The following is a 13,048-nucleotide window of genomic DNA, read 5'->3' as shown; positions in this document are numbered from 1 at the left end:
TATGTTTCACGTTTCTATGGACATAATAAAAACTAATTTTTAATTCATTTCAAATTAATTTTAAATTATGTATATATATATATATATATATATATATATATATATATATATATACAATAATTATGAAAACTATATATTAATTTCTATTTCCAAATATATGAATATTCCTTTTTTTAAATATATTATTTATTAATTATATTAATTATAATTCAATTATTTTAATTAGATTAAAATATATACATTCATATTTCAGATTTTATGGTAACAGCAACTCTCTCTCTCTCTCTCTCCCTCTCTCTCTCTCTCTCTCTCTCACTCTCTTTCTCTTTCTCTCTCTCACACTCATTCTCTCTCTTTTTCACTTTCCTCGTTGTCTTATTGCAAGATATTCCACTATCTTCCGCTTATAGTAAGTGTTTGCAACGATCATAAAATCTTCGTTGCTGTTTAAAGAATATATAGTGCTTGTAAACATTGTAAATAGTAAGTAAACTATGGAATACTTTGAGTGAAATACGGAAAAGTGTTAAAAAGAGCAGTGAGGTTATAATCGATTCACGTGTTAGATCATAACACATATAGGTTATGTTGATTAGAAAACACCGACTACACAGTGAAATCCGTAGAAAGTACAAAGTATTAATTAATATAACATACACACGGATATATATATATATATACATATATATATATATATATATATATATATATTTTATTACACTTCTGTAACAAATAAGGTAAGTTATATATGATTTAATAATATATTTGATGAATGAGTTAAATTACGTAATTTCATGATATATTTCTATATACATACAAAAAACACATTTTTTAATGACAATGAGATGTGAATTAAATATCATTTTACATGTAATATATTTTACATTTAATAAGAAAATATCAATTTGCGTGTAATATCTGATTGACATTTCACATTTTCTACTATGTAGGGATATATTAAAAACTTTTACAATATTATATATTATTAATATTATATATGTAATATTATATATGAATATTATATTTTAATATTATATATTATTCAAATTATTTTACAAAATTATATATTATTCTTTTGTTCCTTAATTATAATGCTTGTAATTAATGTTTCCAGGAAATAATATATCCAGAATATAAGTATTTGGCCGTATATTATACATATATACATATTATTAGATACATTATATAATATTATATACATTATATACATATATATTATATTTTAACTCATTTAAAAAATAATAGAAAAAATTCTCAATTGTTTTTAAATATGAATATAATAAAAGAAACTAAATTTCTTAGTAAAAAGCAAACAAAAAGAAATATACAAAACCAAGTCCAGGAATTATTAAATGAATTTAATCAGGCAAAATCAATATCATATTCAATTACCGATGAACCATCAACATCACATTCAGTTATCGATGCACATTTTGAATCAAACGTAGATCAAGATTCGGAATTGAATTTAGATCAAAGATATAATCAACAGAATAATGAATTCGAAGACAAGGAATTAACTCATAATAATGAATTAAAAAACAAGAAATTATTTAATGAAACCTCTAATATTACATGTGAGACATTTCAAGAACTATATGTCAGTGAAGAACATGATTCTTCAGAGTGTGAATCATTATCTGATGATTTCCTAAATAAATTGAGGAAGTGGGCTCTAACACATAACATTACACTATCAGCATTAGATGACTTATTGTCATTACTAAGTCCATATCACTATAATATACCTTTACCATTATCTGGAAGGTCTTTGTTATACACTCCAAGAACTACAAATTCAATTGATTTGCAAAATGGAAAATTTACTTATTTTGGTATATATGATCAGTTGCATCTTCTATTAGAGAAAGAACCATGCTCAAAAATAATTGATTTAGATTTTAATATTGACGGTTTACCCTTGTTTAAAAGTAATAGCACGGTTGTCTGGCCTATTCTTTGTAGATCATTAACTTTAATTTCATCAAATAAACTATTTATTGTAGGTTTATTCACTGGCCGAGGAAAGCCAGAACCTATTGACCTTTATTTACAAAATTTGATACACGAACTTAATAATATATTAAAGAATGGTATTGAAATAAGTCATAAATTATTTCAAATTAGAATTAGATCTTTGATTTGTGATGCTCCTGCACGAGCTTTTCTAAAATGCTGTGTAGGTCATAATTCTAGGCATGGATGTGAAAAATGCAATATTGAGGGAGAATATATTAATCATAAAATAATTTTTTCATATAAAAGCGGACAACTTAAATCAAAAGAAACTTTTATTGAACAAATACATGAAGAACATCATAAGGGAAGATCTCCATTATTGGATCTAAATGTAGATTTAGTGAGTCAATTTCCATTAGATCCTATGCATTTAGTATATTTAGGAATAATGAAAAAATTGCTGATATTATGGACATTAAAGGGGAAACCTCCTTTCAAATTATCTGGAAGAATCATTAATAATTTATCGGATAAATTAATTTCGTTACGTCCTTATATAGTTCGTGAATTTTCTCGAAAACCTAGACCTATATCGGACTTAAATCGATGGAAAGCAAATGAGTTTAGATTATTTTTATTATATATTGGTCCAATTTCTTTAATAAATATTTTGCCTAAACAACTTTATAATCATTTTTTAATGTTTCATGTTGGTATTACAATTTTGAGTAATGATAATCATATTTCTAAATATATTAATTTTGCAGAAGAAGTTTTGTATAATTTTGTAAAGTATTTTGAAAAATCTTATGGGAAAGAAGTAGTAACATATAATGTTCACAGTTTAATTCACTTAGTAACAGATGTGAGGAATTTTGGTAATTTAAATACAATTAGTTGCTTTCCCTTCGAAAATTATTTAGGAAAATTAAAAACACTTGTAAGATCATCCGCAAATCCTCATGCACAACTTTGTAGACGTATATTCGAATTATTTTATTGTTCAAAAACTGAATTATCAATAACTAAATTAGAGCCTAAGCAAAAACATTTTAAAGGACCTACACTTAGAGGTACAACTGATTTGATTTTACAGTACAAGAAATTGAAAACGCCGACATATATTTTGACAGTTTTTTCACCTGATAATTGTGTTTCAATGGAAGGAGATATCATTGTTCAGATAGTAAACATTCTGTGCTTGAAAGATCAATTTTATTCCTTAATTTGTCGTCGATTCCTAAAAGTTTCTGAGTTTTATGATTATCCATGTTCATCGAAATTATTGAACATTATTAAAGTGTCTCACATATCATCTAATATAGAAGAATTTCCTTTTACATCAGTAAAATATAAAAACATGTTATTGCCCGGAAATGAAAAAGGAACTTATATTGCCTTTCCTCTTCTTCATGAATTATAATACATTTATTAATCTTAATTAATTAATCTTTTTATTTTATTATATATATTATTGTATATATTTGTACTATGTATATGTATATATTATATATTATTTTTGGGCGAAAAGCAGTGTTAATTTTTTAAACAATGTAAGTTTATAAATTTGTTTAAAAAGATTTTCAAGCTAGAGAGAGATTTATAATCATATAAAAGCTTATATGTTTTATTTTATTTTATTGAAATTTAAAGTTAGTTTTTATAAAAAAATATTTCTGTGCAATATTGATTTTATATTTAAGAATTTTGACTTGACGAAATGGACTCATTTATTTTTTTACATTTTATTATTTTTTCAGATTATGTATTCACTAATAGAATTTGCAAATGAACAAAAACCTGAAGTTGAAGTGGTCCCTAATATTTGGTTAGAAAAAGAGAAGGAAATATGGTATTGTTTTTGGCCTCAAACAATTTCCACCAAACAAATTCGTAAGGCTATCGAAAAATGTTACTTACCGGACAAAAATTGGATAAAGTATAAATGCAGAATATTGCATACATATGGTAAATTTTTTGACTTTATTTTTTTATGAAAAAGTAAAAATATTTATACTTTTTCTTCATTTATACTGTTTATTATATCAATATTTAACATATATCGGAAATTTCATCTACGTATTTATTAAATCTCTTGTTTTTTTTCTCAATATATACTACATATTCCTCTTTTTTTTTATAATGTAATTTTATTATGTACTGTCGGAGATTAGTATTGTGTATATTTGCAATATACAATTTTTTTATAAAATATTTACGAGTATAATTTTCATTTTTTATTATACATGCTTTCAATTTTTGAATTGATGATATTGGATTTTACATTATTTAAAAAATTTATAATTTACTATTTCATTATTATTTTAGCTTCTTACGATGATGCGAGGAAAAAATTAGTAGATGCTGAATTTACATCTACTTTAGAAACTGATGTAGAATTGCAACCAACTATTGAATACCAACGGCCAAAAAGAAACGTGAAAAGACCTTTCCGACTTTGTTCGGATTCTTCAGATTCTTCAGAAATTGAAGAAACATCATGCAAAATCCCATCTCTTCCTACATTAAAAATAACACCTACAGAAAATAGTAATATTTTATCGAAAAAATCTATAATTACTTCATACAAACCATCAACATCGACAGCCGATATTAACAATTCTTCACAATATACATCTAATATTACAATTAGTCCTTCAAGATCTTTAGAAAGAATAATTAGTTTTCCACAGAATATAGAATTCAGAACTATCTCTCCTCCTACATTTAAAATAACATCTACAAAAAATAATATTTTATCGAAAAAACCTACAATTGCTTCATACAAACCATCAACATCGACAGCCGATATTGACAATTCTTCAAAATGTACATCTAATGTTGCAATTAGTCCTCCAAGATTTTCAGAAAGAGCAGTTAATTCTCCACAAAAAAAAGAATTCAGAACTACATTGACCACTTCAGAATTCCACAAATCAGGTAAGATATTAAACTTTTTTGTATGTACAAAATTATTGCAATAATATTAGTAATTATTAAAATTATCTATAGTTTAACAATAACTTTGCTCTTGAAATAATGTATAAAATAATATCCTGAATAATCTGCACTTGGATCTATATAAAAGTCGGTTCTCTTCAATAATTGTGCTTAAATTAATTAAGTATCAATTTTACGTATTGGTTGAATATTTATATACTATTCCCACGTACTGTGCAATACTTACCATTCAATTTCTCTATATTATATATTTTTTATATTACATTTTTTTATACTTCTACAGTCAGGAGCTACTCTTATGAAATTAAAAACTAGTTTACAATTCATACACACACACACACTTTCGAAATATATTAAAATAAAAATAATTTGACCGATAAAGAGAATAATAACAGTGAAAAAATAAATTAATTTTTCTATTTTTTAAAAGCTCTAATATAAAATGTTATTTCTAGACTTCCCTTATCTCATTCTAACAAAATTAATGAGCTTAGAAAATTCTATGAACTTGCTTCTTCCGATGGTCAAACAACTTGTATCACATTTTCAAAAATCAAAAATACCCCATATGGAAAATGTTCCTGAACTACCAGTTGACACCGATGAACATTTGGAAAATATGGAAAGATTTTTAGATACAAAACAAAATTTTGAATATATGGTAAATATAACTCATTAAGTCGCTTTTATAAATTTTCTCATTTTTTTTTCTCTTTTAATCTATTTTTTTATTAAATTAAGATTATCATTGTTCTTTTTAAGATGAATATTTTATCTGTATCTGGTGGTACAACGATTGTACAGATAACAAGAAGAACATTAGAAAAAGTAATAACAAATAATTATGCTAAGAAATTTAATTGGGCAGGAAGAGCACCTAAAAAAGCGTTCAAAGCTTTAAAAATAAAAGATTTGATTATAGGTTTGTACTTGTTTTAAGCATTCAGTCAGCATTAATAATATTTACTAAATGTGTTTATTATATGCCTATACAGCATAGAATATTGTAGCAATATTATTAATATTGTTACAACGCTGCAATATTGCCACAATACTGCTGCCAATATTCTATAATATTCTATAATATATAATATTGTATAACTACTGTGTAATTATAAGATACTATATACTATATAATAAATAAATACTATATAATAAATAATTATAATATACTATAATAATACTATTATATATTTTGTATAATTTTCAGCTACCGTAAGACATGTTGAACCAAATGCTGCAATAAACACAATTGAAAATTCTATCAAAGATTGGTTGAAGTTGTCATCTACTCGTGTCGCTTTAGCAGAAATTAGGGCATTAAAGACATTTCAGCAACAATAATGAACTGAAAAAAGCAACAATAATGGACTGAAAAAAAGATTCATCAGATCTCAAAATACTCATAATAACCTCATAATATCCTAGCTATGTTATGTTGAGATTTAATTATAAGTACAGAAAAAATAATTTATGTTATGTTGAGATTTAATTATAAGTACAGAAAAAGTAATTTATGTTATGTTGAGATTTAATTATAAGTACAGAAAAAATAATTTATATTTATGAAAAAACTAAAATATTTATGTTAATTTTATAAAATTTTATTTGTTTTAATTTTTTAATTTAATTTTATATCATTAAATATCTTAATTAATTAATTTTTTTATACACAATTTTACACACATTTTAATTTGTTGATAAATATAATTATAATGTTTAGTTTTTTTTTAGAATTTAATTTAGTCACATAAATCTAAGAATTCCATTAATGAAAATTACTTATTAAAAATTTATTTAAATACTTTATGTGATATTCAATTGTAACACTTTTTATTATAACGTTGCAGAAAATATATTATTTAATTTCAAATTAAAGTCAAATAAATTATTGCATTTATATGACTATATATATATATATATATATATATATATATATATATATATATATATATAAAGGAAAAAGAAACATTTTTTTCTTTTATTCGTGAAAAGTTTTTTTTTTATGGAATTAATAAAATAATGCATTTATATACACACATATACATACACATTTGTTTAATGAAATTATATAAATCATTAATATATATATGTGTGTGTGTATGTATATTAATGATTTATTTAATTTCATTTAAAAAATGTGTGTGTATGTGTGTATTAATGCATTATTTTATTAATTCCATGAGAAAACAAACTTTTCATGAATAAAAGAAGAGAACGTATTTTAACCGTTTTTTAAACGTTTTTTTTTGCCAAACAAGAAACGTATCTCTTAACGTTTCTTGAGTGGACATTTTAACCAATCAAAAACGTTTGCAAGAGTCGGTTATGAAACGTTTCGAAGAAACATTTGAGAAACGTTTTTGAAACGATTATGTGCTACCTGGGAATAAACTAGAAATAAAAACGATTATAATAAACATTGTACACGGGAAATATATTGTAATTAAAATATGGATAAGTATACGTACATTTAAGAGATAGAAAAACTTCGTTCACAACCTCCGTTTTTCTTTTTTAACGGGGGACGGATGTTATAGCCCGAGAGACTATAACTTATTTTAGTAATTATATAAAACATTCGCGAATATCGTAAAGAACATTCGCGAGCCGCGCCAAGAACCGCTAACTCAGCGAACTACCGTCGCTCACCGGAAACGCGAAAGACGCTAACGAAGGAATTCGACTTTGAACTTCCTTCGCTTGCATTTTGATTATGAACGCCACAGAAAACCCCATGACCATATATGGTCATGTTGCCAGGCGATCCCCTCCAAAAAACCCTTCAAAACAGAGGGAATAAAAGCCGTCCACCGCAAATCCGCGGCGGACAGTCACAAGCAATAAATCAATCACTAAAGTAGTGCCGAGTGCTAAACCGTTAAAATTGTGCAACGAAGACACCCAAAGAAATTGTAAACGCTCTAAATCTATTTACGAACGATTCGAGGAAAGGACAACGAAGAGAAGGCTCGAAAGAAACTGATAAGAATAGAAGATATTAAGCGAATATATATTTGTAAACTAAAAATACAATAAAAACGCTAAAGGATAATACGGTTCTATTTTATACTCCCGGCTACCCCACACCCCGTGCCCCGCCGGGCACGACATTATATTTCTGACAGAAATTCAATTACGAGAAAGTACAGCTCACGTAGCGGTAAGTGAAGAAACTATCGAATCATGCAAACCCTGTTCCATTTCTGCCATCAATCTGCTATCAGAGATTATATGCGCAGATCCTGCTCGATTTTTGCCGACAATCTGTTGTCAAATTGCATCGCACAGATCCTGTTCAATTTCTGCCATCAATCTGCCACTAAGTTATGCCGGCAGAATCTGTTCGATTTTTGCTGCCAATCTGATAAATGATTATGTTAACAAGCTTTGTTATATTTCTGTTGACATTCTGCTGACATCACATGATATATCAGAACCTGCATCGATTCTGTAATCTTTCTGTCGACAACAATTTGTAAAATTCCCTGACAAGATCTGCATTAGCAGACTTGGCTATTGGGGATATAAATAAAATAAAATTTTTAATATAATAAATATTTAGTAAATATAAATAAAATTTTTAATTTCATATATATATATTTATTTATATTTATATTTATTTATTTATTTCTATATTTATTATATTTATATTATATTTATGAAATAGATAGAGAGATGAATTGTATTTTAATATTAGTGGCAATAACGAAAGAAATATTACTGAGATATTACTGATTGGAATAGTCAAAATTATTAACTGATTCTTTCAATAAAATATCACTGATTTAGGCCCGATTTCACCAACCGCGTTTAATTTTAATCTTAGTTCAATTCACTCTTTGTCTCTTTCTAAAGGAAGAATTAAAAGGAGATAAAGAGTGAGTTAAACTAAGATTAAAGTTAAACGCTGTTGATGAAATCGGGCATTAGAGTGCTGTAGTTATAACTGCTGTAATCAGTGACTAATCATTTACTGTTTTTTAGTGATAATGCACTGATTCACTTTCAGACAATGCTTTATTCGACAACATTGTTAAATATATTATTATGCTAAGAAAAAGACGTCAAAATATGGTACATTTTATGATATCAAAATGCGGTACATGTTATGACGTCAAGAATCTGTGACATTAGAGGTGTGTTCGAGGAAACGTTATTAGTGCTACGAAACGCCAATGCTAATAGTGCCGTTCTGAGAGTTATTGTGGCGCTCACGGCTATAAGCTGCTAGAACGTACTTTTTATGTTTTGTGAGCGTTAAGGCCGCAGCACACACTTTTACATAACGCATAATGCATAAAGCATAAGGAAATCAACCAATCAGAGTCCTTCATTTCCATCCTTCCTTCTCATTCTGCGGATCTCACATAATGCACAAAGCATAATGCATAAATAGTCGAAAAATCCGTAAAGATGAATTCTTACGTGCAAGCAGATTTCAAGAAACTACTGTCTTATGTGCTAATTTTTCTAACCTATTTTAGAAGATTTCATCTAGCAAAGGAGATTTCATTTAGCAAATCTAAAAAGAAAAATAATATTGGTTAGTATTACAAAGTCTTAATTTTATAAATATTTTTCATATTTATATATATTTTGATATTTATTTTAAATCAAATTAATTATGAATATTTTATATACCATTAGGTTATTGAAATGGATCATAGTTTTTATTTTTATGATTCTCAATATCAAAATGATTTTAATGAATTAAATAATGAAGATGATTCACAAAATGAAAAGGAGAATTCTTATGGAATAGATCAAAATGGAATAGATGGAGATGCTTTGCTCATATCTTTAGTGCGCAACTATCCCTATTTATATAATAAAGAGTTAACTGACTTCAAAGATATTATTAAAAAGCAGAATGCCTGGACAGAAATAGGAAATATATTAAATATGACAGGTACATAATATTTTTTTACATTTGTTTTATTTTTATAAATTTATAAGTCTTTTAACAGAATGAATGATATATAATTTTAAGATGTTTTTTGTTCAGTGGTAGTTTTGTCTTCTGTAATAAATCTTGTGTTTCAAATCTTAAATAAAAATTGTTACGGAAACAATTTGCAAGAAATAATATATAAAAACACATAAAAGTATCTGCTACAATTAGTAATAATAGATTAATAATAAGAAATAAATATTGAAAAAAACATTATTATAAAATTAAAAACATGTTCCATGTTTGAGTATCAAAACTTGAGACCTTACTAATTTTACTAAGGTTTTATAGATTATAAGCAATTTAATGTCATTTTCATTGCTAGCGGACGAGTGTCAATCTAGGTGGACACGATTAAGAGAACGATATGCAAGAGAGAAAAAGCAAAAACAGGAAGAAACAACTACTGGAAGTGGTGCTTCAAAGAGGAAGTCTTTCGAATTTTTTGAAAATATGCAATTCTTAGAACGATTTGTTAAGAGAAGAAGGTAATAATAATAATAAAATTTGAAAAAATCTATATTGAATAAATAATAAAAAGTATTTTTAGTTTAATTGTAAGACAAAAAAATACTTTATGACTATATTTTATATTCTTCTTACAATAGCATTTTTTGTATAATATAAGCGATTTTTGATTACTTTTTCCTTTTTTAGAACAATATCCAATGTGTATAAGAAAAACATACCTCCATCAACAAAATGTATCAATCTTCAAAAGTGTGTAAAATATTAATTCTAATATTTATTTAAAATGCAAAGCGCTTCTATATCAGGAATAACATTACAATTTTCTATTATAGAAATTTTGGTTCACGTGGCGGAGAAAACTCAACTTCTTCAATGATCGAGTCTACTTTCATTTTACCATCTTCAAAAGATAGCAGTGAAAAAACAAATCTATCTTCAAAAGATAGCAGTGAAAAAACAGATTCAGAAAAAAATATAATTAAAATAGATTTAACTGAAAATAGATTTAATGAAAAACAAATCAATAAATCTCCTATACCTAATAGTTTAGTTCAGCAATCTTTAACAAAAGATACAGATTTGACACATAATATAAAGTAAATATTTCCATTTATTTTGTTAGTTTGCCATAACTTTCATTTATCCTAATATTATTAATATTATTTGGCGCAAATTATATACATGCGCATACAGACAAAGATTTATATGTTTAAAACGCTTTATATTTTTTAGAGATTCAGATGATTGCTCAAATAATACCTCTTCATCAGTATTAAATATTTCTAATGATTTGAGGAAGAAAAATTTTACTGTACAACGAAAAATCAAAGGAAAATCACCGGACGTCATAGAAAATGCTATTTGTAAAGTTTCATCTCTATTAGAGAACAAATTCATTCCAACAGCTGCATCATCATCATCAATATTAAATCTAGAAATAACAGAAAATATGGCTTTTTGCCAATTAATATTATCTTCACTTAACGCGATGTCTCCACAAAAAAATGCAGAGAAAAAAAAAGAAATGCTACGTATTATATACGATATTTAAAATCTAAAATCTTAATAGAACCCCGATTATTCAGACGATTAGTTATCCAAGTTTGCTGCAAAAGATTTTGTTTACGATTTTTTTCTTGTTATGATTATGATATAATAAATAGTAAATACATATATAATTTATTTCAGGACGTTCTATTTTTCGGATAATCGGTGTTCTGTATATCACTGTGATACTGATGTAATACTGATGACGCTGTGATGTATTACTACACACTGTGATATTTAAAATACACTATATTTTTTATTATAAAAAAGAATTAATACTTTTATTTATTAGTATTTTTATTATAAAAAAATTATATTCTTTAATAATACTGCCAGTTACAAATTTTAAAATGTACTACTTATAATTTTCTTTTTTCATACATTAAATGTTAAAAAGAATCGACATTAATGTATTATTCATATTTTTATTTATATTATGAGCTTAATTACATATAGATAAGTATATCCGGGAATTAAGCTTTACTTTCACTGCAATTTTTTGCTTCTTTGTAAAAGTTTATTATATGTTACTTTTTCTTTTATTATAATGATATTAAAAGTACAAAATAAAACAATATTTTACAACATTTTTATAATTTTGTTATCTTGATGAACACATTTTTTTGTATATCCAAACAGCACCGAGTCGACTATTAGTCGGCTGTCAGTCGGCAAAAGGTATATTATATATTTTAAATATATAATATACATTATACATTGACAGCAAAAGCCATTTTTTTCATCTGTAATAAATAAAAACAATATTTTTATATATTTTTATATATTATATAATACATTTATTATTTTTCAATTTCTTCAATTTATTTTTTTTTTCTAAATATTAACATTAGCTTACTGTTATAGGCTTTAATTTGTATAATTACAATTAATTAATGTAATATTAATGTATTTCGATTCCACAATCTTCAAAAGATAGCAACAATATAGAAAAAAGTTCCAGGAAAAAATATATTTAAAATAAGCGCAATATATACGTATACAACTTTAATTGAAATTACCATGAATTATCGTGATGTATCCCTCTTCTTACAACTTCATACTGCCATGGAATTTCACCAGGTGGTGCCATGAAATAATTAGCAAGTTTATCTCGTTGTTGATATGCAACTATTGTACTATGATGCGTTGAAGTGGGAAGAATGTCTGTGAATGCACCTTGAACGTTTCGTCGCCATTCTCCGGGAATGATATTTCCTGTCACATTTTCAGAGTCCACAAAATTAGCAGGACAATATATTCTTTTCCCTACTTCAATAAGATTTTCCTCGGATTTTATGAAGTTGTGCAGGCATACTGTTGCCATGACAACTGTATCCACATATTTAGGATGCATATTAATTGGTTTTCGATATATTCTCCAACGTGAAGCCAAAATGCCAAAAGTATTTTCGATAGTACGTCTTGCTCTAGATAATCTGAAAATTAATAAAATGTGTAATAAAATTAAGATAAATACGAGTAACATACATACATCTTTGGAAGTTTTCCAGCAAAACATTATGTAAAACATTATGTCCCTAACAGTACATGTAGATACTGAGAATGTTCGAAGAATATCGCAAAAGTACAATGCATATATTCTTAGAACATTCGAGATACATACTATGATATACTAAGTATATACTAAGAATTCTC

At 25.9% G+C, this 13,048-nt stretch overlaps 2 protein-coding genes across 5 annotated transcripts; both read left to right on the top strand.

Annotated features, from left to right (window-relative positions):
• The first annotated feature begins 388 nt into the window (after positions 1–388).
• On the top strand, positions 389–6,420 carry LOC105253545. Of its 4 annotated transcripts, none has more exons than XM_025409654.1 (6): positions 389–409; positions 3,720–3,927; positions 4,288–4,899; positions 5,376–5,581; positions 5,683–5,842; positions 6,131–6,420. In XM_025409654.1, exons 2-6 carry the CDS (start codon positions 3,723–3,725, stop codon positions 6,262–6,264), a joined length of 1,317 nt encoding a protein of 438 aa, XP_025265439.1. In that variant the 5' UTR covers positions 389–409; positions 3,720–3,722; the 3' UTR covers positions 6,265–6,420. The 4 variants fall into 4 exon arrangements, with proteins under 4 accessions (XP_025265439.1, XP_025265440.1, XP_025265441.1 ...); XM_025409655.1 differs by lacking the exon at positions 389–409 and adding an exon at positions 722–737; XM_025409656.1 differs by lacking the exon at positions 389–409 and adding an exon at positions 3,456–3,512 and having other exon boundaries at positions 5,725–5,842.
• A 2,459-nt stretch (positions 6,421–8,879) lies between these two features.
• Positions 8,880–11,121, top strand: LOC105248602. The gene is made up of 6 exons (XM_025409663.1): positions 8,880–9,466; positions 9,571–9,832; positions 10,200–10,362; positions 10,532–10,594; positions 10,678–10,826; positions 11,078–11,121. The coding sequence occupies exons 2-6, from the start codon at positions 9,580–9,582 to the stop codon at positions 11,119–11,121; spliced, it is 672 nt and encodes a 223-aa protein (XP_025265448.1). The 5' UTR covers positions 8,880–9,466; positions 9,571–9,579.
• Positions 11,122–13,048: the final 1,927 nt, after the last annotated feature.

This window comes from Camponotus floridanus, unplaced genomic scaffold, assembly GCF_003227725.1.
Source record: "Camponotus floridanus strain SB8 unplaced genomic scaffold, Cflo_v7.5 scaffold279, whole genome shotgun sequence".
NCBI classification, from domain to species: domain Eukaryota; kingdom Metazoa; phylum Arthropoda; class Insecta; order Hymenoptera; family Formicidae; genus Camponotus; species Camponotus floridanus.
Note: the sequence above shows the minus strand (reverse complement) of the source record. Positions and strands in the feature narration are given on the sequence as shown.

Bases quoted from the DNA above. Each gene is read 5' to 3' on its own strand.
- LOC105253545 (XM_025409654.1), top strand. From the start codon at position 3,723: ATGTATTCACTAATAGAATTTGCAAATGAACAAAAACCTGAAGTTGAA. The intron at 5,582-5,682 runs GTAAATATAACT...GTTCTTTTTAAG, and splicing joins AACAAAATTTTGAATATATG to ATGAATATTTTATCTGTATC. The intron at 5,843-6,130 runs GTTTGTACTTGT...TATAATTTTCAG, and splicing joins AATAAAAGATTTGATTATAG to CTACCGTAAGACATGTTGAA.
- LOC105248602 (XM_025409663.1), top strand. From the start codon at position 9,580: ATGGATCATAGTTTTTATTTTTATGATTCTCAATATCAAAATGATTTT. The intron at 10,363-10,531 runs GTAATAATAATA...TTCCTTTTTTAG, and splicing joins CGATTTGTTAAGAGAAGAAG to AACAATATCCAATGTGTATA. The intron at 10,595-10,677 runs GTGTGTAAAATA...TTTCTATTATAG, and splicing joins AAATGTATCAATCTTCAAAA to AAATTTTGGTTCACGTGGCG.